This window comes from Pithys albifrons, chromosome 17 (genome assembly GCF_047495875.1).
Source record: "Pithys albifrons albifrons isolate INPA30051 chromosome 17, PitAlb_v1, whole genome shotgun sequence".
Lineage (NCBI taxonomy): Eukaryota > Metazoa > Chordata > Aves > Passeriformes > Thamnophilidae > Pithys > Pithys albifrons.
The window spans coordinates 13,487,330-13,513,107 of record NC_092474.1 but is presented as its reverse complement, the minus strand read 5'-3'; the positions used below and the strand labels follow the sequence as shown (position 1 = coordinate 13,513,107).

General features: G+C 53.5%; 1 protein-coding gene across 5 annotated transcripts; it reads right to left on the bottom strand.

The window, feature by feature from the left end:
- Positions 1 to 526: 526 nt before the first annotated feature.
- EWSR1 (EWS RNA binding protein 1) lies at positions 527 to 25,477 on the bottom strand. 5 transcript variants are annotated; one of them, XM_071571819.1, is made up of 18 exons: positions 25,411 to 25,477; positions 21,963 to 21,999; positions 21,707 to 21,758; positions 21,215 to 21,268; positions 19,169 to 19,292; positions 11,715 to 11,901; positions 9,436 to 9,603; positions 8,540 to 8,754; positions 7,710 to 7,890; positions 4,958 to 4,995; positions 4,280 to 4,312; positions 3,418 to 3,536; positions 2,951 to 3,080; positions 2,736 to 2,858; positions 2,477 to 2,654; positions 2,066 to 2,163; positions 1,331 to 1,604; positions 527 to 903 (listed from the first exon to the last, which is right to left on the bottom strand). In XM_071571819.1, exons 1-18 carry the CDS (start codon positions 25,475 to 25,477, stop codon positions 864 to 866), a joined length of 2,118 nt encoding a protein of 705 aa, XP_071427920.1. In that variant the 3' UTR covers positions 527 to 863. The 5 variants fall into 5 exon arrangements, with proteins under 5 accessions (XP_071427920.1, XP_071427921.1, XP_071427922.1 ...); XM_071571820.1 differs by having other exon boundaries at positions 4,958 to 4,992; positions 25,411 to 25,458; XM_071571821.1 differs by lacking the exon at positions 21,215 to 21,268 and having other exon boundaries at positions 25,411 to 25,458.
- Positions 25,478 to 25,778: the final 301 nt, after the last annotated feature.

Genomic DNA, 25,778 nt, shown 5'->3' with positions numbered 1-25,778 from the left:
CGGGGACGGGGGGGCATGGACAGGACATGGACACGGACAGGGATACGGACACGGCGGGTCACGGACACGGCGGGTCACGGACATGGACACGGTCACGGGGGGGTCACGGACTTGGACGGGGACACGGGGGATCATGGACACGACGGGGGGAGCAGGGACACCGGGGGGGGGGACACACCGGGGGGGGGTGACACACCGGGGTGGGTGACACACCGGTGGTGACACGCAGCGACAGCCCCCACCCCACCAGGGTGTGGCTCATCCCGGAGAGGAAACTGAGGCACGGCGGGACCTACCGGGCAGCTCCATCCCACCCTCCATGCCACTCCGTCATCCCCCCACTTCATCCCACCCTTCTTTCATCCCACCCCCTCCATCCCTCCATTTCAGCCCACCCTTCCATCCCACCCTTTATCCCGCCCTCCTGCCCCACTCCCCCTCCCACCTCTCACCGGGCCGGGGGCCCGCGGGCCGCGCCCGTTCCACCGCCCCTCCCGGGGATGCTCTCAAAAAAGGCCGGCGATGGTGCGGTTACAAACAGGGGGAATTTTATTTAAAAAAACAACCGTCACAACCGTTCACAGCGTTACAGGCGGAGGGGGAAGGGAGAGAAGGGAGGGCAGGGGGGACAGGGGCGCGTTAAACAACCGGTTTTATTTAGGGGAGGGGAAGAAAGAACTCGTCACGCTACCGCTGAACTTGGTTTTAATGTTTCTCCACAAACGGTGAAAAATACTAAAGTACAGACAAGGAGGACTCATAATGTTGTGGCCAACATTATAAATATGGAATTATAAATTTAAAACATTTTTTCTGGTTTAAAAAATAAATCTGGTAGTAAATGAGGCTCTCGGGGGGTGGCGTTAGTAGGGCCGGTCTCTGCGATCCTGGCGGTGCTCACCCCTGTGGGTGGACAGGGCACGGGTCAGTTGTGGGGTTCAGGAGCCCTCCCTGGGCTGGGGGTGCTCCTCGGCCCCCCACCCACTCACCCGAACACCCACTTACTCACCCCACCCACCCACTCATCCCATTACCCACTTGCCCTCCCACCCCTGCATCCTGCCACCCACCCCCTCCCACCTGCTCAACCCCCACCCACTTGCCCCCCACCCCTTCACTCCTCCCCCTGCTCATCCTGCCACCCACCCACCCATTCATCTCCCTCCTGATGTGCCCTCCTACCACTCACTAACCCCACCCCCATCTCCCACTCACCCACACCCCCACCGACTCACGTGGGGTCCCAGTGCCACCCACCCAAACCCTTTCCCCATCAGACTGTCCCCTTCCCCAGGATCCCCCCATCTCTCTGCCCTCCCTCTGTCCATACTTGTCCATCTTTCCCGGCCCTCCACGCCGTCCTCTGCCTCCTCCGCCCATCTGCTCCATGAGGGGGCCGGGGGGTCCCCCGGGGCCTCCTCCTCCTCCTCCTCTCCGTCCACCTCCTCCGTAGCCTCCTCGGTCCATGCCGCGGCCCCCTCGGAACCCGCCTCTGTCTCCGCCGCGGCCGCCGCGGAACATCCCTCCGGGGCCGCCCCGGTCCATCAGGCCCCCGCCGCGCCCACCGCGCATCCCCCCGGGGCCGCCGCGGCCGCGCTCACCGCCTGGGGGGGGACGAGAGACCCTCAGAGTGACGTCAGGGAGCACATCCCGCTCCGGGGGTACCCTGCCCCGTGACCCCCGACATCCAGCTCTGGCATGAGCAAAGGGAGGAGGCCCAGGAGCTACTGGGGGCTCTGAAGGGATTTGGGGAGTGCAGCATCCACCCCTCATCCACCTCCTCCTGAGCCAGAGAAGCCACAGCTCGTCAGGGCCCTAGCAAGGTGGGAGCAGTGCCCAGAGGAGCTGGGGTGCTGCTGACAGTCCCCCCAGGAAGGGGCCCCCAGATCTATGAGCACTGGGAAGCACTGGAGGAACGGTGATCCCAGCCTCCATGTCATGGCTCATGGAGCTTCAATGAAGGCCTGGCACCTCCAGAGGCTGGCCCAGCTGTTCCCCAAGAAGCCCAAGGCCAGGCCTGGAGTGTCCCACTGGGAAGCAGAGCCGTGATCCCCCCCACACGTACCTGGAGGGGGGAAGGGGGGCGGGAGGAAGCCCTCGGGTTTGGGTGCCTTGCACTGGTTACACTCGGTTCTCCAGGCGAAGTTCTGGTTTCCACAGCCCCTGGGTACAAACACCAGTCAGACCAGGGCAGGAGCACATTCCTGCCAGGATGACACTGGGAAGCACCACGGGCTGGAGAGCATGTGCAGAGCAGACACAGGAGCAGGACCTGGGGCTCAACTCCTGGCCCAGCTCCCGCAGTGGGATGGGGATCTGGCTGCATGTTAAGCCACAGCCCCCAGCAGTGACCCCATCCCTCCCTCTGTGCCGGCTGGGAAGAACGAGCTTCCTGGGAAAGCCCAGCAAGTGATTTTTGGGAAAAGCCTCCTTGTCCGGGCCAGCCGCTTGGACAATGGGGCCAGGGGGTACTCACGGGTTGGGGCACTGCCAGTCGCCGGCGCGGTGCTGGACGCTCCCTCCGGAGGGGTTTCCCCGGGATCCCCGCGGGCCTCGTGAGGAGAAGCCACCCCTGTCTCCACCTCTTACACCCATCCGGCCCATGGGGCCGCTGGGGCCACTGGGCCCCCCTGGGCCCCCAGGGCCCCCCGGACCTGCAGGAAGGAGCCCCGTTACCGTGGGAGCCGTGGCAGGCAGGGGGACAGGGAGCAGCTCCGGGGGGTCCCACACGGTACCTCCTCGGAGAGGGGGGGGCATTCCCCGCTGCTCCCGGGGGGGCATCCCGCCCCGCAGGCTGTTCATCGGGCCCTTCTTCCGGGCCAGGGTCACCTTCAGCTTGCTGCCCTGGAAATCCTTCCCTGGGAGGGACACAAGGACAGGACATCAGTGCACACCTTCACCCAGGCGCTTCCCACCGGGAATTCCATCCCAAAGCCCCTCCCACACTCACCATCAAACCATTCCACAGCTGTTTTGGCAGTAGATGGGTCATCGTAGGACACGGTGGCATCGCCTTTGGGCTTGCCAGTTTCCTTGTCGATGTAGAGGTTTATCATGGGCTGCCCCGTCCTCTTGTTCATCTAAGGGACACTGGAATGTCACCTGGAGTCCTGTCTTCCCACAAGCCCAGTGGGGATTTACTCCCTGTTCTGCTTCCAGACAACCAAGGCTTGTTCTGAGGCCTCCAGGGCAGCAAAGAGCCCCCCTGGGCCTACCATGGGTGACAGTGACTGCCCAGACACCCCAAAAATTAAGAACAGGCCCAAAAAAATGTTGCCAGACCCAACAGGCCTCACCCAGGGACCTGCCAGCACCTGGACTTGGAAGGATGTGAGCAGTGGGCAGGGAGGAGGAGCAGGAGGAGGAGAGGGATGATCTTTTTCCCCTGCCAGCTGGGGGCCACAGGTGTGCCCTCACCTTGACAACACCGCACTGTTTGAAGAAATCTGCCAGATCCTCCAGGGTCACATTATCATTGAGTCCCTGCACATACACTGCAGTGCTGTCTGAGTCCTCCTCTGGATCCATAGGGGGGCCTAGGAGACAATTTCCAGGGTCAGTGCAGGGAAAGGAAGGGCAGGGATACTCCAGGGCAGAGTTCTTTCCATCCCATCATTCCTGTCATTCCCAGCTGCAGCTCCGTTCTCAGTGAGTGACAGGAAATCCCAGGCCTCCAGGGAGGTGACTGCACCCCCCACCTCCTGCCAGACACACCCCACACCCACCCACGTGGGAAGAACACCCTGGTTATATCAGGACACATCCCAGGGGAGAGATGAGGAAGACCTTGGTGCCCTCTGGGCTCCCACACATGGACACCCACCCCCCTTTTCCGATGCTGGAAGCTGACGCATAACTTCCAGACACGCCTGCAGGACAGGAAGGGACAAGCCACATGGCCACAGGCTGGTGTGGCATGAGAGGAGGCTCCAAGGCTACTGCAGAATCCCTGGATAAGCTTCAGAGCAGCCCCAACCCACAGCTACTGCAGAATCCCTGGATAAGCTCCAGAGCAGCCCCCAAGATGCAGCGACTGCAGAATCCCTGGAAAAGCTCCAGAGCAGCCCCAACGCCCCTAATTCCTGCAGAGAAGGGTGGGTGTCTCACAACCACATGTGGTTTTCCACAGTCCAGCTGTCTGGATGAGTCAATCAAGCAATGATGGGAACAGGCAGAAAGAGACTGGTAGCAGGGCTACACCTGCCGTGGGGTGACACCTGCCGTGGTCATGAGGACACAAGGGTGACACGAGCTCAGGAGGGAGTTTGATGGGAATTACCTAAATCCAGGTCGGGTCCTTCCTCCATGTGTCCTGCCAGGCGGGAGAGAAGCACAGGGAGTGGTGTTAGTGCAGGCCCTGGGGCTGGAGAACCGACACACACAACACTATCTACACCTCACCACCGGCACGGCGTGAGGGGGAACCTCCAACTGACCTGTGCCGCACAAACAGCAGCACTGCACCTTACTGGGCCATCAGGTGGCTACTTTTAGCACTTTTTCAAACCAATAACCACTATTACATTGTCTGGTTTAGCATTTTTTCAAACCATTAACCACTACCACACTGATTTTTAGCAGCTTTCAAACCGTTAACCACTATTAGGCTGATTTTTTTTTCAAACCATTAACCGACTATTACACTGATTTTTAAAAAGTGTTATACCAAGCCAATCGGTTTTAAGTTCACTAATATAAGTTACTTAATATAAAAAGAAAAGATTTATTACATCCAAACCATTTCTTTTCCCCAAATTACAGGAGTGGTTGCTCAACTCTTCCACTGTGTCCTGTGACCGCATACCCTTAGGCATCACCGGCAGTACCCATTACAGTCTTGTTGCATATGTCATTTTAAACCACTTAAACGAATAAAAAATTACACTTTGTTCTAAAAACTGACTGCAAATGCTTTTTTTTTTTTTAACACTATCCATTGTAATGCTCAAAAACTTACCACCAGGCTTATTGAAGCCACCTCGCTCTCCAGCGCTGCTGGGGGGATAAACGAAGAAATGAAGGCCTTTCCCTTTACAAAGCCAGCACCGCTCTGAGCCTCTGCGGCTCACAGGGGAGAAGGGCACTGGCTAAACATCTCCAAACATCTCTCTGTCTCTGTCTCATCTCGGCACTAGGCCTTTCTTCAGGGCAGCTTGCTCAAATTTTCTTTACATATAAGCAACCTGGTGTGGTTTGAGGCACCGCTTTGTTGTCGGTGCCCTGGCGTTACTCAGGTATCATCAGTGCAATACTTGGCAAAGAAATGGGGTTTGTGTTTTAAATTGGGATGGGTTTTTTTGGTGTTTCAGAGAAATTCAGGGGGTGTTTCAGTGGTCAACTCCCTCCCCTCTGTGTGGCCACGAAGGTGCACCCTCAGCCTGTGGCAGCGCCGGGCCCGCGGGTCCCTGACATTTAACAGTGTAAAAGGAGACAACCACACGCGAGAACCTACAACACAGTTCAGCTGACATCGCCCCTGAAACCCTCAAAATAAAGCCATACAGTCAGGTCACTACTGGATTTAACAACTCTCTGGAGGGAGAACTTACAGAGTACAGCGGGGGCTCCAAGGCCTGGGGTGCAGCTTTGTGGACACACTCACATTTGGGCAGGTGTCAATGCAAACGAGGCCAAGGCTTTCACCAAAAAGCTTTGGCTGAAGCTTTCACAGCTAAAACTGCTTTTGGAGTGTGGTGGATAATTAGGAAAATGCCACCTGGAAAAGGATTTGAGCTGTTTCTTGCTCTTTTTATTTTTTTTTGGGGGGGGTTTGAGAGAAGCTGTTTGGAAGGAGCTGAGCGGAGGAGGGAGAGCACCGTGCATTTTCTAGCAAGTATTGCACCTCTAATACTGGGAAAAAAAGAAGTCAATACAGAATTTCGAGCTGTTGCATGCAGCTTTGCCTCCTCTCGTTAAAGTACACACCATTTACGTAATGTCTCTCTTTTTTAAACATCAGACTTTTACACTTTTTTTTTTTTTTTTAACGTTACACAATTCTAAAGTAGTAGTAGTATACCCTCCTCTGGTTTTATTACCAAACAACAAGTATGCAGTTACCAAAGTTACAGAAGGATTCCGTTTATACAATCAATACATTGGGTTAAAAATATTCTATGTATATTTTTCCTCTCCATATGGACACCGTGTCTAGTCCCACTTTTCATTATGCTGCCGGCTGAGTACTGAGTACGGGTACTTTTTAAGTATTGAGGTGTATACAAGGCTCTCACTTTGTAACCTGTAGCATATAAATGCGACAAAGCATGTTAAAAAGTTTCCATTGTCATAAAATATCAAATCATCGAGGCAATGAAAAAGGGCATGTTAATAACATCGAGCTCCTTACCTGCTGGAGACACTGAAATCCATCACCACAGCATTCTAAGGTGGGCCGAGTTCCCCTACCTGCCCTGGGCGTCCCCAGAAGGCCACCTGTTCTATGGACAGCACAAACTCTACGTCCATAAGGCGGGGGGGGACCCTTTGTAAGGGTCTGGCCAGGTGGGAATTCACTAGGGACACGAATTTGAGCTGGGATTAAGGTGTGAGATCAGACACAGGTGACAAATCTTTGGCGTGAGCAGCTCTGAAGGGGCTAAAAATTTGAAGATGTGATGATAGACATTTCAGGTGTCTACATCTACTTTTATTGTTAAGAGAGAAATCCATCAGGGGTGAAATCTTTATGCAGATCTGTGGAACTCTGTTCCACACGAGCCAATTCTGAGCTGGATATTCCCACACAAACCAGCCCTTTTCATGTCTTTCTTGGATTTCTCTGATAAAGATTTCATGCCACATCAATTTGCTGCGACAGAGCTATGCAGAATGGGGCCATCCATTGCCAAACCAGGCTGTGCCACACAGGAAGAAGTTGCCTACGGAGAGCAGTTGCCATCAGGGCCACCCTGCCAGCACCAGGGCGGGCACAGCGCGTCCCACTAGGAGTGTCCACCTAGGGACACTCTGCATAGCTCTGAGCAACAGGCTGAGGGGATGGAACACACACAAAGCTACAAATCCCCTCTCTGAGGAGCCTCTGGGGTGAGTTTTCCTCCCTCACCTCTACCAGAACAACCTCCAGACGGGGAGTCACAGCTGAAGGCACAGGTGACCCAAACCGTTGTGCCATCAGTTACGATGGCCAAACTGATCCAGAGCACCTGAACACTCCGAGGGGGAGCTGCCCTGGGAGCCAAACCTCTTCTCTCTGTTCTTGGGAACCTTCTCCACGCTCCAAGTGTCCCAGGCACTCAGAGCCATGGCTCTGACAGCAGCACACGCAGTGTGTGCTGCTCTGGTGAGGAGGCTGACTCGAGGCTCCTGCCCTGCCAGGATCCCACTCCTGAGGCACAGGGAGGGACCCCTGGGCCCGGTGGGAGGTTTGTGTGCGTTCCACCCACAGTCACTGTTAAACCCCACAGAGGTTCCACCTCTGCATGACCACGAAGGGAGCTGAAAGTGCCATGGTCAAGCAATACCCACAAATTACCCCTCCCTGGGGCCCAACCAGCCGCAGGACAAACCAACAGATCCTGCTCCTATCTCCCTTAGGATAATGCTTCCATGGATTACAAGCCATGCGGCTACAGAGATGTTCTCCGTGGAAGCACAGTCAGCAATGACAACCTTTCAGTCCCTTCTTGCTGTTTCAAATCCTACAGGTAAACCAGGATTAGGTAAAAGGAGAAAAGATTTGCTCTTACCCCATTCCACCGCGTCCTCCTCCCCGCCCACCTCTGCTCATGCCTCCTCGATCATATCCCCCTCGTCCCCTGCCCCGGCTGTCGGGGCCGCTCAGGCTCCGGGTCTCTCCTGGGCCGGAGAAGCCTCCGGACTCCTGCCCGTACATGTTCATGCTGCTGGGATGGTCCTGGCGGAACGAGCCTGGGGAGGGGTGTGACACACATGTCAGGGAGCTGCAGCCCTTGACCTGCCCTCAGCCACAGCAGCAGCAGCAGCACAGGAATTCAGGATGCAGAAACTCTCTGAGACCATCGAGTCCAACCATCCCTCAGCACTGCCAAGGCCACCACTGACCCATGTCCCCAAGTGTCACATCCACAGGGCTTTTAAATCCCTCCAAGGGTAGGGACTCCACTACTGCCCTGGGAAGCTGTGCCAGGGGTGGACAGCCCTTTTCACGAAGGAATTTTCCCTGATACCCAACCCGAACCTCTCCTGGCACAACTTAAGGCCATTTCTTCTCTCCAGTCCCTTGTTCCCAAGGAGCAGAGCCCAACATCCCCCAGCTCCCCCCTCCTGTCAGGGAGTTGTAGAGAGCAAAAAGGTCCTCCCTGACCCTCCTTTTCTCCAGGCTGAGCCCCCGCAGATCCTCATCCATCCCCTCACCAAAACTACTTTGTGCTTCTGTATTTCCAGCCCCTCTGGATGGATTATCCCAACCTGCTCCCGCTCCAGGCAAGCCGTTTGTCACCGAGAAACAATTCCCAGCTACAACCGGCTGTCCCTTCAACACAGCTCTGAGGTTTAGACCCAGAATAACCCCAGGGCTCCTTGTGAGGGTGCCACTCACTCTGCTGGCCATAGCTGCTGCTCTGCTGGCTGTACTGGCTGGGGGCCTGGCTGTAGGATCCAGTGGGAGGTGGGTAACTGGTGGGAGGTGGTTGCTGCCCGTAGCTGCTCTGCTGCCCATAACTGGTCTGTTGGCCGTAGGAACTCTGCTGCCCGTAGCTGCTCTGCTGGGAGTAAGTGCTCTGATCGTAACTGCTTGGCTGTGTGGAGGAATAGCTGGAAGAGAAAAGCATTGGGAAGATGGGGATGATGAGGCAATTCCCTGGCAGAGTGCATTACACTGCTCATGCTGGAAGGCAGGGCTGTTATATGCCATATGTAGTGCTGTACATCATTCTAAAGGCTGAAGTCATCCTATGGAGGCCATTCTGGAGGGCTGCTAAAAGCAACAGCCACGTGAGCAGTGCCAGCTTATTCATACCTCTAGGAAAAGGCACAAGTGACAGAGCAAAACTCAGGTAACAGGCTCTCCTTCTGAATTACTTTTGGCTGATGGATAATTAAAGCTCCCCTCGTGCAGCTGAAGCTTTTGAGAATTCCAAAATGTTCATTTTAGAAGTCATATTAAAGACACCTGAGGGGAAACGTGAGCTCCTGGCCAAGCCATGTGTGCAAGGAGGCAGCAAAAAGTCACTGCAACACACTCCAGGAAAATCCTTAAAATTCTCAATTTTGAAAATTAAAAGATGCAGGAAATTTCTGAAATAATTTGTTATCATTTCCAGGTGTGCACATTAAGACACTTCCACACTCAACCCTCATCTCCCCTCCCACAACAACAAGAAGAGGCACAGCTCCTCCTCCCAGGACACCAAAACACCTTTTCCATCTCTTTGATTAAAATCCCCCAGGAAAAGCCCTTCCCCTGAGCATTCCCAAGGCTGCTGGAGGGGTTACCTGGTCGGGGGGTAGGAGGGAGGAGCAGTGACGGGCTGCATGGGGTAGCTGGCAGGCACCTGGGGGTAACTGTAGTTGCTCTGCCCATAGCCCAGGCTGGGCTGGCTGTAGCCTGTCGTGCTGGACTGGGGCTGACTGGTCTCTGCTGGTTTGCTGCCATCCTGGGGTCTAAGGAGAAATATGGAACAGCATTAGTGCCCAGCCCCACACCTGGAAGCAGCAAAGGGCCCAGACACCCCGTTTTTTGAAGTTGTGTTATAAGCTGGCTCTGAGTGTCAATCACTCCAGCAGCAATGAGTATATAATAACATGTAATAAACATGATTTTAGCACTCCCATTTGCACACTCCAGGAAAGGCCCAAGCAGGGTCCTGAACAGAAAGCCCCACAGCTCCTGTTCATCCCAGAGCTGAGGGAGTCAGAGCTCAGTCTTGGCTCAGGCTGAGTGGAGGGTGTGGAATGCCAGGAAGGCGGTTGGCAGCACTGCCCTGCACTCCAGTTGGTTCTGCACAGCCCTGGGAAAGCAGGAGCTGAAAGCAGCCAGCAAGGCAGGCAGTGAAACACCCCATTGTCTGGTTCAGAATCCAGCTCAAGCAGATATTACCTCATATACATTATCCCATGGAAGGGAAAGGATGCTGGGGTTGGGCTGGGTGACCTTTAAAGGTCCCTTCCAACTCAAACCACTCTGCAATCCTCTGTTCAGTATTAACTCTCAAGGCCTGAAATTAGAGAAACCTTTGCATGTGATTCACACGGCCCCTTCCATTTGTCCCAGTTTAACAGCCATGTGGATGTGGCACTTGGGGACATGGGTCAGTGCTGGCCTTGGCAGTGCTGGGAGAATGGCTGCACTCCATCTCACAGGGCTTTTCCAGCCTAGAGGATTCCATGGGTCTATAATTTGTCTTTCTTAGAATAGAGCAAAAAGAGCAAAGCTACATCTGCTGTAAAAGCTGGGAAAAATGATTTATAATGTCAGGATTCACCTTTAAAATTAACATCCCTTTCAAGTGTAATCTGACAGAGCTGTGCAGCCTGTCCTTTCCACAGTGGTTGCTACAAACACCAGGTAAGTGAATAAATCAGCTTTTACTCACTATTTAAAAAGTTTCCATTAATTTTTCATACCCTCTGAGCACACAATTCAACTAAACATATGACAGGCAGTGCTCAGAGAGGAGAGATTTAAGAAGGAAATGGTCTGCAGTGTGTGCATCCCCCCAGCACCCTGCCCGACCCCGGGGCTCAGGGCCCGTTTGCTGCTCCTCGTTGTGCAGTGAGAGCCACATTTCTGTGTGTGGCTGTTCCCTCTTCCCCCAAAACAGCTCTGAGTCAGCACAGCCCTCCCAGGCCCTTCCCCCGGCCCCGCGAGGCGCCCGAGCGGAGGCAGCAGGAGCAGAACTGCAGGGAAACAGGCAGGGAGGAGGTGCTGCCAAAGCAGGGGGTGCAGCTGGGGGTGACTGGGGGTGGGGAGCAAGAGGAGGAAGAGAAGGAAGAGGAGGTAGGAGAGGAGGAGGATGAGGAGGAGAAGAAGGGGTAGAAGAGGAGGAAGAGAACGAGGAGGAGGAGAAGAAGGAAGAGGAAGAAGAAAACAAAGAGTAGGAAGAGGAAGAGAAGGAAGAGGAGGACAAACGAGAAGGAAAAGGAAAGGAAGAGAAGGAGGAAGAGGGAGAAGGAAGAGGAGAAAGAGAATGAGGAGAAGAAAGAGGAAGAGCAAGAGGAAGAAGAGAAGGAAGAGGAGGATGAGGAGGAGGAAAAGGAGAGGAAGAGAAAGAGGCAGAAGGAAGAGGAGGAAGAGAACGAGGAGAAGGAAGAGGAGGAAGAAGAGTAGGAAGAGGAAGAGAAGGAAGAGGAGGACAAACGAGAAGGAAAAGGAAAGGAAGAGAAGGAGGAAGAGGGAGAAGGAAGAGGAGAAAGAGAATGAGGAGAAGAAAGAGGAAGAGCAAGAGGAAGAAGAGAAGGAAGAGGAGGATGAGGAGGAGGAAAAGGAGAGGAAGAGAAAGAGGCAGAAGGAAGAGGAGGAAGAGAACGAGGAGAAGGAAGAGGAGGAAGAAGAGGAAGAGCAGGAAGACAAGGAGGAGGACAAGGAGAAGGACGAAGACGAGGAAGAGGTGGAGGAGCACAAGGAGAAGGAGAACATGGAAGAGGAGAACAAGGAGGAGGAAGAGGAAGAGAAGGAGGAAGAAGAAGAGAAGGAGGAAGAGGAAGAGCAGAAGGAGGATGAGAAGGAGGACGAGGAGAAGGAGAACAAGGAGGTGGAGGGCCCGAGGCCGTACCTGGCGGGGGCGGACGGTGCCGGCTGCTGCCCGTAGGCCGGGTAGGCGGGCTGGGTGCCGTAGGCGGACGGGGCGGCGTAGGAGGTCGGGGTGGTGGTGGCCGTGGCCGTGCTGGTGTCGTAGGCGGCCGTGCCGTAGCCCTGCACGGGCTGGCTGTAGGCAGGGGGCGCGGTCGGGGCGCTGTAACCTGCAACACCACAGCCCAGCTCAGCCCCGAGTCACGGCACCGCGGAACGGGAACGGTGGGAAGGGAGCTTTGTGGTTTTAAAGCTGCTCTCCTGAGACTCAAACCCCAGGATTGAGAACATGGCACAGCTCAACCACCCCATTTTTCCCAAGCAGCTTCCAAATTCTGCTGGCCCAGGGGAACAAGAGGCTCCTAAACCCCAAATACAGCAACAAACACTCCACGGTGCTTCCCAACCAGGCAGGTGCTTCCAGTGGGTTCCCAGGAACAGCATCAATCCCGAATGAGCCATTGCTGGGGGAGGAAGAAAACTTGTTTCTTCTGCTACTTTTATCACCCCATTTTAGGTCAATTCCTCCATCCTTGAAGGCTGAGATGCTGCTGACCAGAGTATTCCATGGAATCATGGGATGGTTTGGGTTGGAAGGGACCTTAAAGCCCATCCATTCCCACCTCTGCCATGGGCAGGGACACCTCCCACCAGCCCAGGGTGCTCCAAGCCCTGTCCAACCTGGCCTTGGACACTCCCAGGGATGGGGCAGCCACAGCTTCTCTGCCCAACCTGTGCCAGGGCCTGCCCACCCTCACAGCCATGAATTCCTTCCCCACATCCCATCTATCCCTGCCCTCTGGCAGTGGGAAGCCATTCCCCTTGTCCTGTCCCTCCAGGCCCTTGTCCCAAGTTCCTCTCCAGCTCTCCTGTAAGACCCAAACACTTCAGACCATGGCACTCCTGCTGCTGTTTTCTGTGACCCAGGGCACAGACACAATTTTACCACCTCAGACAACCTGACAATCACCCATTTACCCACAGAAGCCCCTCACAGAACACCCCCTCCCCTGGGAAGCCACAGTGCACAGCCCCAGCTCTGCCCTCAGCATCCCAAACCCCACTCCAGGAGCAGCAGGCAGAGGTGGAGTGTTCACAGGCAGGGCAGGCTCAGGCCTGCAGCATCTCCTCAACAAAGGCAGGAAAACAACTCCCCACTCAGCTCCAAAGTAAAAGAAATCCAATTGATTTAACAAGTACAGTTCCATCCTTTCAGCTTTTCTGAAAAATAAAGGCACAAAACAGCACAGGGCTGACCTGGGAAATCTTTCAGAGGCATTTCTGAAGTCTTATTTTAAATCAGTAATGCTGGAAACAAAAGCAAAGCACTTTCCATTTGCTTTCACTTAAGAGAAAAGGTCAAAAAGAGACACATCAGGCAGCTCCTGACATTTTATGTACCTTTCCTTTTCTTAGAATTTTAGTTTCATTTAAGCAAAAAGCTCTGAGCTCCAGGAGTTCATTCCAAGCAGTTTTACACGAATATCCAAGGTCCCAAAACAGCTCCTGTGTAATTCAGTGACCATTTGGCTTGTCACAAAGGTGAACTGGCTTTACACTGTTAAGAACCTTCCAAGCAAGTTTTCAAATTAAGGAAAAGAGACTCAGATGTAAAAATAGCAATTAAAGATGTTGTTAGCAAACCTGACTGACTAAAAATATAAACCAACAAGTGCCAAAGACCAGCCAGCTGGTCTCAGGCTTATTTCTGGGATCAGTGAAAGTAACAGTTTCTCCATCACTTCTCAGTTTTAATAAACATGAGAGGCTTGGGACATACTTTTCCTTTAGGCAAATTGTGCTGCAGCATTTTATTTCAGTTCCCTAATTTGCAAACCAAACACACTCCCAGCAGCAGAACACAATGTGCCCTCCTGGAGCACTGAGGCACTTCCACCTCTCACTGTCCTGCCACTAAATCCTTCCCAGGGCTGAGAAAAGAAGAAGAGAGGGAAGTTTGTGCAGCAGATTAATTTAAAAAAAACCCAAACTTCAGCTTTCTGGTGTCCCTCAGGATCCTAAAGAAGACACAAGGCTGTGAGTTGCCCATTTCTCCCCCCTCCTGCCCCATCCCAAGGCTCCAACCTGGGAACATAAACTGGACTCCCACTGGAAAGTAACTTGTGTGAAGCACTAGAAAATCAGGTTTTATGGTCATTATTCCTCCCTGTGGTTCTCTGGAAAGCAAAGTCCTGAGTGTTGCTGAGAAGAGTGAAGAGGGTGACGCCCAACAGGATGATTTTTAGAGCCTTGGACAAAAAGAAACAGCCCAAACACTTCAGTGGGAGCCACCACAGCATTTCCATGGGAAGCACTGACCCCAGCAGTTAAATAAATCCTTATTTTAACTGGTCAAAGCCTGACCACATCCCAAAAAAGCCTGGGGTTTGCCTAAGTACAGCCTGCAGTCTGTGTGCTGCAGCCACAGCCCTGCCCTGCTGGACTTGGAGCCACAGCTGGATCCCCTTTCCCAGTACTGGATTCCCTTTCCCAGTGCTGGATCCCCTTTCCCAGTGCTGGATCCCCTTTTCCCAGTGCTGGATCCCCTTTTCCCAGTGCTGGATCCCCTTTTCCCAGTGCTGGATCCCCTTTCCCAGTGCTGGATCCCCTTTCCCAGTGCTGGATCCCCTTTCCCAGTGCTGGACCCCCTTTTCCCAGTGCTGGATCCCCTTTCCCAGTGCTGGACCCCTTTCCCAGTGCTGGATCCCCTTTCCCAGGGCTGGATCCCCTTTCCCAGTGCTGGACCCCCTTTCCCAGTGCTGGATCCCCTTTCCCAGTGCTGGACCCCCTTTCCCAGTGCTGGATCCCCTTTCCCAGTGCTGGACCCCCTTTCCCAGTGCTGGATCCCCTTTCCCAGTGCTGGACCCCCTTTCCCAGTACTGGATCCCCTTTCCTAGTGCTGGATCTCCTCTCCCAGTGCTGGACCCCTTTTCCCAGTGCTGGATCCCCTTTTCCCAGTGCTGGATCCCCTTTCCCAGTGCTGGACCCCGTTTTCCCAGTGCTGGATCCCCTTTCCCAGTGCTGGATCTCCTCTCCCAGTGCTGGATCTCCTCTCCCAGTACTGGATCCCTTTCCCAGTGCTGGAACCCCTTTCCCAGTGCTGGCCCCCCTTTCCCAGTGCTGGATCCCCTTTTCCCAGTGCTGGACCCCCTTTTCCCAGTGCTGGACCCCCTTTTCCCAGTGCTGGACCCCCTTTTCCCAGTGCTGGATCTCCTCTCCCAGTACTGGATCCCCTTTCCCAGTGCTGGATCCCCTTTTCCCAGTGCTGGATCCCCTTTTCCCAGTGCTGGATCCCCTTTCCCAGTGCTGTTACTGGGAGCACAAGCAGGAGGCTTGGCCAAGACCTGGCTCTGCACAGGATAAAAGAGAGGGGAAAAATGTCTTGAATATAAAATTCCATCTCTAGATGGAGCTTTTGCCTCATGAAGTGCATGCTGAGCAGGAAGGGTTTGTACCAAAGGAAGGGCAGTGATTTACCACCCCACTGGCCTGAATTTTAAATCAACAGCTGAGTTTAGGCAATGTGGGAACCTCAAGAGTTGTGGTTTGGAGGGGGGTGTTTATATTACATCACTTCTCTCTCCTCCCCTCCCAGCTGGGAGGATAAAACTGAGTCAGCTGCTGTGAGAAATAACAGAAGAATTGCTCAAGGTGTTCAAATTTCCCTCAAAGGAGCCAAACAAACCCTTTACTCAAGTACAGGAATTCTCCAGGTGGAGGGGAAGCTTGCAGGATTTGATCCTCCCAGAACATCAGCTGGAAAGTCTGGATTCAGAGGGGTTTATTCTGAGGGAGCTGATTCCTGTTTGGCCTGTGATGTCCCAGCAGGGAGGGGCTGGAGCAGGGATGCAGACCCTTCTCCACTCTATTTTGGGATAACAGGTTATTGTGGCAGATAAGGGTTCATTTCAAATTCTAAATCCATTAGGAATTAAACACACAACCCCCTAAATCTCCCAGGTAAAGGGAAGTGGGGGCTGGCTGGCTTTACAGAGCAATTCCCACTGCCAGGAGATCCACAGCTGGACATTTAAATGCTGTTTATTTACTCCTGTATTTCATGGTCAGACATTAATGAGCAATCCATGACCACAGTGATCCCTAATCCAGCTGGCACTGGGGAGCTGCTCCCAGCCCTCTTCTCCAGAACAAAGCAACTGGGTGGCTCCAGGACACTCTTCCTACAGCTCCAGGGAGGGAAGGAGGGTGGCAACTCTCTCCTGGGATATCCCAGGAGCTGGTGGAAGGTGGGATGTGGGAGTGTTGGGAAGGAAAGGTCCACCTGAGCCTGTAAGGTGGGCAGAGGAACCATCCCTGCCATTCCCAGGGTCCTGAGAGGGTGTATCCACACAAACTTTGGATTTCCTTGACCACATCTCACCCCAAACCCAGGCTGTGCAGCCAGAAAAAGACACTTTGCTTTAAGGAACTGCAGACACCTCTGCTAAAAAAAACAACAAGGGAATGCTTCAGAAAAATGGATTGGGATTCAACCCCAGGAACTGCACGTCTCTCAGGACACGTGGATGTCTGGCCCTGGCAGCACCCTGGGATTTATGGAGCGTGAAAGGCAGGGAGAGAGAGGCTCAGTCTCCTTTCCACAGCTCTGGCTCCTCAAGGAGAGGCAGGTGGAGGAAGGATAAATCCAACCTGGCTCCATGCCCAGGGAACAACATCAACAGTCCTGCCACAGACCCACGACGTGGGCTGAGGTACTTGAAGGTCTGATCTTTTGCTTGGCCACTTCCTGAGTTGTTTTTTTCTTAATGGATGACAAGAAAATGAATATTTTTGCCTTAAAAAAAAAGAGGCAGCTGTGCAGGAAAAAAAAAGCTTAATATTATTATTCCTCCAGTAAATCTCCTCTTAAGGGAGAAGGAAAAGCATAAACAGCAGAGTTTCCTGTGACTCCTCAGGGACTGGAGTCTGCAGGAAGCACTAAGGGATATAAATATTACTAAGAAAGGAATTTTGGAAGTTCACAAAATCTTTTTGCTGCCAATTTTTGTTTGGATACTCTTTAATGAAAGGAAGAAGACCTGGAGATAACCCACAGTGACACTGGATAAAGGGAACTGGCTCTCACGGGGAGGAATTTTCCTTGTCCATGTAAAGATGTTCACTACTTTATTTTAACTGGACAGAGTATAGGTTAATATTTCCTCTTCATCTTTTCCTTGTGAAGAATTCCCCAGTGGTTTCTGGAGCCAGATATCCCACTGTCTGCCCTGGTATTCCCTTGCCTTGGGAAGTATTTAATTCCCACTCATAAATGTTTATGAAGTCTCTCCTATGAATCTGCAGGACACGGTGCCCTGACAACACTGGGAAGGAAATTTGCTTTCCAAGTCTCCTGAATATTCAGCCCAAATATACATTAAATAAACATGAATTAAACAATGTCTCAATAGTTTCAAACACAAGACACTCATCTGGAGGAAATTCCAGCTCCAAGAGCACACGTTGGGATAGTTTATAGCACGTCAATGAGCACGTGACACACTCCAGTTTGCACTGGAAACCCCAAAGCAAACACAGGACATGCAAAGTGGGGGGTCAGGATGCTGCTTAACCCTCAGGAGATGGTGGGATAACGGGGATGGAGTCACTGTGCTCAGGACAGTATCCATGAAGAGATTCTGGAGATGTGGAGATGCCAAACAGCACTGCAGCCTGGCAAATTCACACACACACACACACTGTTCTGAGTTGGAAGGACCCACCAGGATCAGAGAGTCCAACTCTTAAGTCAATGGCCCACACAGGGGATTGAACCCACGACCTTGGCATTATTAGAACCAAGTTTTAACCTCCTGTTGCTGCCTGTGTGAGCTCTGACACTCGAGGATTTTGGCATTAAAACCAAATGACACCCCAAGGATTCCCACCTAGAGGGTTCCCACAGGATGAGACAGCATCTTCCATGCAAGGCTGAGCAGGATCCAACCTGGACTGGTCCCTTCTACCGTGGGAGGCAGCAGAGGGGACAGGATCAGAGCAGGCACATGGCACTGCCACTGGGAATTTTCAGGGAAGTGCTGAGGACAAGGTTGTGGAGCTCACCTGAGGACACTCTTCCCTCTGCTCAGAGCACAGCCCTGCTCAGCCCCACAGTCCCCAGCCCTCCCCTGGAAATTAAACAGGTGCATCTATTCATGTTTCTGTGTGGCTGCCCCAACCCTGGAAGCCTCCAAAGCCACACTGGATGAGGCCTGGAATACTGGTATGAACAGTACAATCAATACAACCTTATTGCTAGAATCTGGGAATTCTATCAGGACTCCAGAGTACTTCTCTCCTTCAAACCTTGTTATGTCTCATGTACTTTCACACACACACACTGCCTTTCACTCTCCTGTCATTGCAAACTAATTTGATTCCTGCAGACTTGGTGGCTGGGCTGGTGGAAGGTGTTGCTGCCCATGGCAGGGGGTGGACCAGATAACCTTTAATGTCCCCTCCAACCCAAACCACTCCATGAAGGACAATGAACTCCTGGAGCAAGTCCAGAGAAGGCCACAGAGATGCTCCATGGGCTGGAGTCCCTCTCCTGTGAGGAAAGGCTGAGACAGTTGGGATTGTTCAGCCAGGAGAAGCAAAGGCTCCAGGCAGACCTGAGAGCCCCTCCCAGCACCTAAAGGAGCTCCAGGAGAGCTGGAAAGTGACAAGGAGGGACAGGACAAGGGGAATGACTTCCCACTGCCAGAGGGCAGGGAGAGATGGGATATGGGGAAGGAATTGTTCCCTGGGAAGATGAGCAGGCCCTGGCACAGGTTGGGCAGAGAAGCTGTGGCTGCCCCATCCCTGGGAGTGTCCAAGGCCAGACTGGACAGGGCTTGGAGCAACCTGGGCTGGTGGGAGGTGTCCCTGCCCATGGATTGGTTGAGTGATAAGGTCCTTCCCAACTCAAACCATTCCATGATGGACACAGAGCTGCTGGAGTGACTCCATAGGAGGCACCAAGATCAGAGGGCTGGAGCACCTGTCCTATGAGGAAAGGCTGAGAGAGTTGGGATTGTTCAGACTGGAGAAGCAAAAGCTCTGGGGAGACCTCAGAGCCCCTTCCAGAGCCTAAAGGGGCTCCAGAAGAGCTGGAGAGGGACTGGGGACAAGGGAAGGAGGGACAGAACAACGGGAATGGCTTCCCACTGCCAGAGGGCAGGAATAGATGGGATATTGGAAAGGAATTGTTGGCTGTGAGGGTGGGCAGGCCCTGGCACAGGGTGGGCAGAGAAGCTGTGGCTGCCCCATCCCTGGGAGTGTCCAAGACCAGGCTGGACATGTCCCAACCCTAACCCAGGCCATGTTAGACACGGCTTGGAGCACCCTGTGCTGGTGGCAGGTGTCCCTGCCCATGGCAGGGGGCTGGGCTGGATACCCTCCCGGCTCCCTCCCCACCACCCCGCCCGGGCTCCGTGCCCACCCCGGGGCTCTCACCGGCCGGGGGCTGCCCGTAGGACGTGGCGTAGGCCGTCTGTCCGTACGTCGCCGTGGTCTGGGGCTGTGTGTAGCTGACGTCCGTGGGCTGCCCGTAGGTCCCGTAGCTCTGCTGCCCGTAAGTCTGCTCCAGAGGGGACACAAAGAGAAGCCGTGAGCCCCTGAGCCTGCCCACCCACGGGGGCTGCAGTTACTCAACACAACCAGAGCCAAGCTGGGAAGGTTTAGGTGCTGCGGTGAACTCCGGCTCAGCTCCGCAGTGAGGTTACAAAGCGGGTTTAGCCCTGCCAGGACTGAAGGAACAGAGTTTTCACACCCTCAGCACACACCCCTGCCCTGTGGAAAGCAAACTTGGAAGCTCCCAGCTCCTCACACCTGCCTGGGCACCAGCAGCACTCACAGGGACCATCCCAGGGTTAACCTGGAACGTGGGAGTGGGGCTGCTCCAAGGGCAGAACTGCACTAAGGAAAACAAATCACTTCAGTGTTTGCTGCAGGAAACCTATTTAAGGGTGTAATTAAGTCATCCTGAATATTCCTCATGCCCACCAGCTGTTAATTTGAGAAGTAAGAGTTGTTGTGAGCATGGAAGGACAGGATCTGCAGGAACACCCAAACTATCCTGGTGATGCCACTCCCATCCCGGTGCCTTCACATCCAGTGTGGGACCAGCTCCAAACTTGTCCCTTCCCTGAGCTCATTTTCAAATCTAACTCAAAAATGACTGATTAAAGGACAGGGTCCAACCCTGCAGTGCCACCAGCTGTCCCATGCCATGCCCTGCCAGCTCACACTCCAGGCACTGGCCACCTTCCAGCAGCTCCTGCCTCAGAGAAAACGCTGCTCACAGCTCCAGGAGTGACACAGGGTCAGCTTGAACCTCCACATTCCCAGGGATTTGGACTTCTGGGAGCCTGGAGCTGGAACCTTTTGGGATGTTCAGCCTCCCTGAAGGGCTCTGCACCAGGAGGAGCAAAGCCTTGACCACTTCCATGTGTCACTGGCCCTGGAATTTCAGTGCAAGAGGCAGGAAAGGCTGCAAACTGCCCATGGACACGTGCCTGGAGCTGAGTCTGGCTGGTTAGGTGTTTAATTAGCTGGGTTTAGGTGTTTAATTAATTGGGTTTATGAGTTTAGGTGGTTAGGGGTTTCATTAGCTGAGCTTAGCCAGTTAGGTGTTTAATTAGCTGGTTTTAGGTGAGTTTAGCTGGTTAGGCATTTAATTAGCCAGTTTTAGGTGAGTTTATATGGTTAGGTGTTTAATTAGTTGGTTTTAGATGTTTAATGAGCTGGTTTTAGGAGAGAGGTGAGTTTAGCTGGTCAGGTGCTTAGTTAGCTGGTGTTAAGTGTTAATTAGCTGGTATTTAATTAGCTGGTTAGTTGTTTAATTGACTAGTGTTAGGTAGTTAGCTGGTCAGGTGCTTAGTTAGCTGGTGTTAAGTGTTAATTAGCTGGTATTTAATTAGCTGGTTAGTTGTTTAATTGACTAGTGTTAGGTAGTTAGCTGGTCAGGTGCTTAGTTAGCTGGTGTTAAGTGTTAATTAGCTGGTATTTAATTAGCTGGTTAGTTGTTTAATTGGCTGGTGTTAGGTATTAGTTAGCTGGTCAGGTGCTTAGTTGCTGTTAGGTGTTTACTTACCTGGTTAGGTATTTAATTAGCTGCTCAGTTGTTTAATTGGCTGGTGTTAGGTATTTAATTAGCTGCTCAGCTGTTTAATTGGCTGGAGTTAGGGGTTGAATTAACTAGTTTTAGGTGAGTTTAGCTGGTTAGGTGTTTCCCTGCCTGGTTTTGGTGTTTAATTAGCTGGTTTTAGCTGCCCAGCCTCCCCCAGGGGACCTGCTGGGCCCTCCTGTTCCTGCCCTGCTCCCTCCTGCCCTTCCATCTCACCCACAACTGGCAGCAGCTCTTCAGGAACTGTCTCAAAACATTTATTTCAGTATTTATTTCACCTTCCTCTCAGCTGACCCCAAAGCCCAGACTGAACCTGCCTTCCTCCTCTGGAGGGAAAAGGGGCCTACAGCAACTTTTTGAGGACAAAAATTTACCTTTGGGAACATAGTTGGAGTTTGTAGACAAATGTGGTTGTAGTAACTTGCATTCTAAAGGTTAAAAATAAGCAGGAAGTTAATCTCTTCAGGATCATTATTTTGCAGTCCAGCCAACTGAGAGAGTATGAACAGTTAAACAATAAAACCTCAATCAACTCCCTCCTCCTTTGTCCAACTCTGCAACTTCCCAAAACTCAATTCCCCCCTTTTTCCCAGGTTTTCCTCTCCTACACCTCTGGTTAAACACCCACCAATGTGGTGGTGGTGAGAATTTGGTTTTTACAGGATCAGGACTGGATAAATCAACAAAAAAAAGTGGAATTCTTGAGGTTCTTCCCCCTAAAAAAGCCGTTTGGGCTCCTATAAAACAACTTTCAACCCCAGATTTTGCTGCTGTCCCTCAGAACTTCCCCCAGGTGGGAGAACCCCGTGGATGTTCCTGGAAAACAGGTGATCCAGCAGCAATTGCCCCCCCTCCCCGTGGTTTACCTGGGTGGTCTGTGCATATCCTTGGGCTGGCTGAGGGGCGTAGGCGCTGTAGCTGTGGAATGAATGTAAAGACATTTATAATCTTGCCCCAAACCTGCATCAAAAGACAATTATCCCGCAGCCAAATGGTTTCTGCTGAGACACCAAAGGATCTAAAAGCTCCAGGGAAACCCTCAGGAGTTACAAACAAACACAGCACAATTAATACATGTGTTTTTATGACACCTTTTGAAAGCAGGGAGGATCAGCTACTTACCCCTGCTGAGCTGCAGCTTGGCTGTAGGTACTGTAGTCTGCAAGAAAAGGAGAAAAAAGCTTGGTAAGTGCTTAAGAAAATTAGGAGTGTAGGAGCACAGCAGCTGGAATTTCCTCCTGCAGCTCACTGTAAACCCCTGGAATTCCAGTTTCCCAAGGGTGGAAGGTAAATGCACTTTTTCAGGCCCTTTTTTGAGGGAAAGAAACCCTCTCTTCCCCTCATTGTTCCTGCTGTTTGCAGCAGCCACTTTGATCTCAAATGACCCCTCTCCAATTTAACTGCCACCTTGGATGAATCCCAAGGGGGGCTGGCAGGGGGGGATTTGGGTTGGAACAAAGGGAAAACAGGGATTTGAGGCTTACAAACCCCCCATCCTGGTTTGAAAGGGCCAGGCTGGAAGTTTGGAGGCTGCAGAAAGCACCACCTTCCCTCTCTCCTTTTCAAGGACACAAACAAACAGCTGGAAAGTTCTAACACTTGTCCCCTGGCAGGGTTGGATTTGGGAGCTGGAAGTGATTCCCACCCCAAATTCTTAATCCATGTTAATTTGAAGGAGAACCCAAATCCCAAAAAATCCAAGCACAAAGCCTGGGCTGAACTGGTTTGCTGGAAGGGCTGGAAAATGAACCCACAGGGCAATGAGGAGGCTCAATTTGAAATGATTACCAATCCCAGTTCCCTCAGAGGCACCAACACTCCCATCCCAACCTCTGGAGCGAGGGATGGATCCAGCATTCCAACCAGAGAGATCCCAGCTCTCCCAGGAGCATGGAAGGCCTGAGGTCAGGGCTGAGCTCAGCCCACCTGAGCCAAAGGCGGGAGCTGCATTCCAGTGTTTTCCCAGACATCCATCCCAGTGTGGGAACCATCCCGGTGTGGGATCCATCCCGGTGTGGGATCCATCCCAGTGTGGGATCCATCCCAGTGTTCCCACCTGGGGGATGCTGATCTCAGGCACTGCCACAGTCTCAGGACTCTCCTGGATCATCCAGTCCCCCTCCACACAGCCCAACCAGGGAATTGAGGAAGCAACTTTAATGCCATTATCCTGCTGTTCCCAAGGCAATGGAGCCCCGGGAATCACCTGGAAAACACACTTTGCATACAGCACAACTTCCTGTGTGTTCATCCTTGCTAAGAGTTCCCTCCCAAGCCTCTCCATGTGCTCCCAGCTTTTCACAGAATCACAGAATGGATTGGGTTGGAAAAGACCTCCGAGATCATCAAGTCCAACCCTTGATCCAACCCCACTGTGATCACCAGCCCAGGGCACAGAGTGCCCTGGGCTGGTGATCACAGTAGGGTTGGATCAAGATGTGGATTCTCCCTCAGTGCCACATCCATAGAGTGGATTGGGTTGGAAAAGACCTTCCAGATCATCAAGTCCAACCCTTGGTCCAACTCCAGTCCCTTTACCAGATCATGGCACTCAGTGCCACGGCCAAGCTCAGCTGAAAAACCTCCAGGGATGGGGAATCCACCCCCTCTCTGGGCAGCCCATTCCAATGCCTGAGCACTTTCTCTGCAAAGAATTTTTTTCTGCTCTCCAACTTCAATTTCCCCTGGCAGAGCTTGAGCCCATCGTGCCCCCTTGTCCTATTGCTGAGTGCCTGGGAGAAGAGACCAACCCCCAGCTGGCCAGAACTTCCCTTCAGGGAGTTCCTCCTGGTCCCTTCCCTGCTGGCAGAGCTGATCCCTGGATGCTGCTGGTGGCCATTCCTGCTGTTCTGTGCTGTGATCCCAGCAGGAATTTCTGGCAGTTCAAGCCTCTGCCCTTGCCCAGCACATGGGGAGCTGCCCCAAACACCCCACAGGCCACCAAAGTGCCCCCCTGAGGCTTCCCAGGACACGAGTTGTTCAACTCCTCTGGCACAATCCCCTCTTCCCTCACAGGCTGAGACATTTGTCTTGTGTTTTCCTTTTATAAAATTCCTTTACATGGCTCTGCTGAATCCTGAGGGTTCATTAATGCCCCATCCAGTTTCCCTCTCCCACTCCAGCCCTCCCCACTCCTCTTTTCCCTGCTCACCTTCCAACAATAACCCTCCAAATTCCTCATTTAATTCTCATTTTTCAGCCCCTTTTGGCCTCCAGCTCCACACAGGGGCATCAATTAATCCCCTCCAAAACTCCTCTCTCAAGAGTCCCACCCAATTCCAACATTTCCCCCTTTCCAGGTGTGGAATTTGAATTTTTCCCCTGACTTTTAACTCGTCAGGATTCAGGTGAAACGTAAAACGTTAATAAAAAATAATATTATGGTTCATTTAGTTAATCCCATCTCCTGGCTTTTGTTTCCAGTGGGAAATTAACCTTCATCCTTTTAGTTCACGAGGCTCAGGAGCACAAGAGCAGCCAGAAATAGCAGCTCCCAGAAGGAACAATCCCATGAATTAAGGGAAAAGGCAGCTGTGGTTTTAACCCCCATTTTGTCAATTCCATTGGAAGATATTTCATTATTTTGGGGTTATTTTTAGCTCTCCAAGGTACTATTAATGATATTCCCTCACACTCCATGGCCTGGGATGGGTTTTTTAATGAAAAAATGGAAAATCCTCTTTTCCCTTTTTATGGGGTATCAGCCCTTGGGCTTTAAGGTACTTTAAAGGTGAAGTTGCTGCAGTTGGTGAGTCTCAGTTTTGAACTATTTGTATCCAGTTGGAGCCCTCGTGGAAATCACGTTTCTTTCTAGGATGGTCCACCGAGTTATTCAAACAAATCTGGAGCCATGGACACGATGGAAAACCTCCCTATCCTATGGGAAAATGCTGGGGGGGCTCACCTGGAAAAGAGAAGGCTCCAGGGACACCTGAGAGCCCCTTCCAGGGCCTGAAGGGGCTCCAAGAGAGCTGGAGAGGGACTGGGGACAAGGGATGGAGGGACAGGACAAGGGAAATGGCTTCCCACTGCCAGAGGGCAGGGATAGATGGGATATGGGGAAGGAATTCCTGGCTGGGAGGGTGGGCAGGCCCTGGAATGGATTTCCCAGAGGATGCCCCGAGTATTCAAGGCCAGGTTGGATGAACTTGGAGCAACCTGGTGCAGCGGGAGGTGTCGCTGCCCAGTGCAGGGGGTGGCACGGGGTGTTCCTTGAGGCCCCTTCCCACCCAACCCATTCCATGAATCCCCGTTCCCTGCACAGCCCGGGGGGAGCCCCGGCTCGGCGCGCTGAGCTCGGGGAATCCAACGGGGCCGGAGCACGGAAGGGCCGCAATTTAAAGAGCAACCCCCGAGGAGAAACAACGGCGGCCACGCAGCCCCGGCGCGGCCCAGGGCGGGACGGGCCCTGCACGGCCCGGCCCCCGCGGCCCCGGGGCGCGGCGCCACCGGCGGGCGGGCCGGCCCGGCGCCGCTGCGGTGTGCCGGTGTCGGTACCGCGGTGGCTGTGCCGGGGGTCCCGCCCCGCTCCCCCCCTGCCCCGGGCCCGGCCCGGCCCGGCCCCGCTCACCCGTCGACGCCATTTTGTCGCCTTCCTCCTCCGCGCTGCCCGCCCGGCCCCGCCCCGCGCCGCGCATGCGCCGCCCGGCCCCGCCGCGCGCACCACCCTGTCCGCGGGGGGAGCACCGGCGGAGGTCGCGCCGTGAGGGCTCGTCCCGCCGCGCTCCGCCGCCCGCCCGCCCGTTATACCGACCGCCCGAAACCGCCACGGCCCCGCAGGCAGCGGCTACCGGGCCGGAGCGCTGTGCTGGCGCCGCGCTGGGCGCTCCCGCCCCCCCCGCGGGGCCGCGGGATGGTACGGCCCGCAGCCGTTGGGGACCGTCGCGCAAGAGGCGCTCGCGCCGCGAGGCGGAGCGAGGGGGCGTGACGTCATCGCCG

Coding starts and splice junctions, on each gene's coding strand:
- EWSR1 (XM_071571819.1), bottom strand. CDS start 25,477: ATGCGCGGCGCGGGGCGGGGCCGGGCGGGCAGCGCGGAGGAGGAAGGC. Junction 22,000..25,410: donor CGACAAAATGGCGTCGACGG/GTGAGCGGGGCC, acceptor CTTTTCTTGCAG/ACTACAGTACCTACAGCCAA. Junction 2,655..2,735: donor GCCCCCCCCTCTCCGAGGAG/GTACCGTGTGGG, acceptor TCCTTCCTGCAG/GTCCGGGGGGCCCTGGGGGC.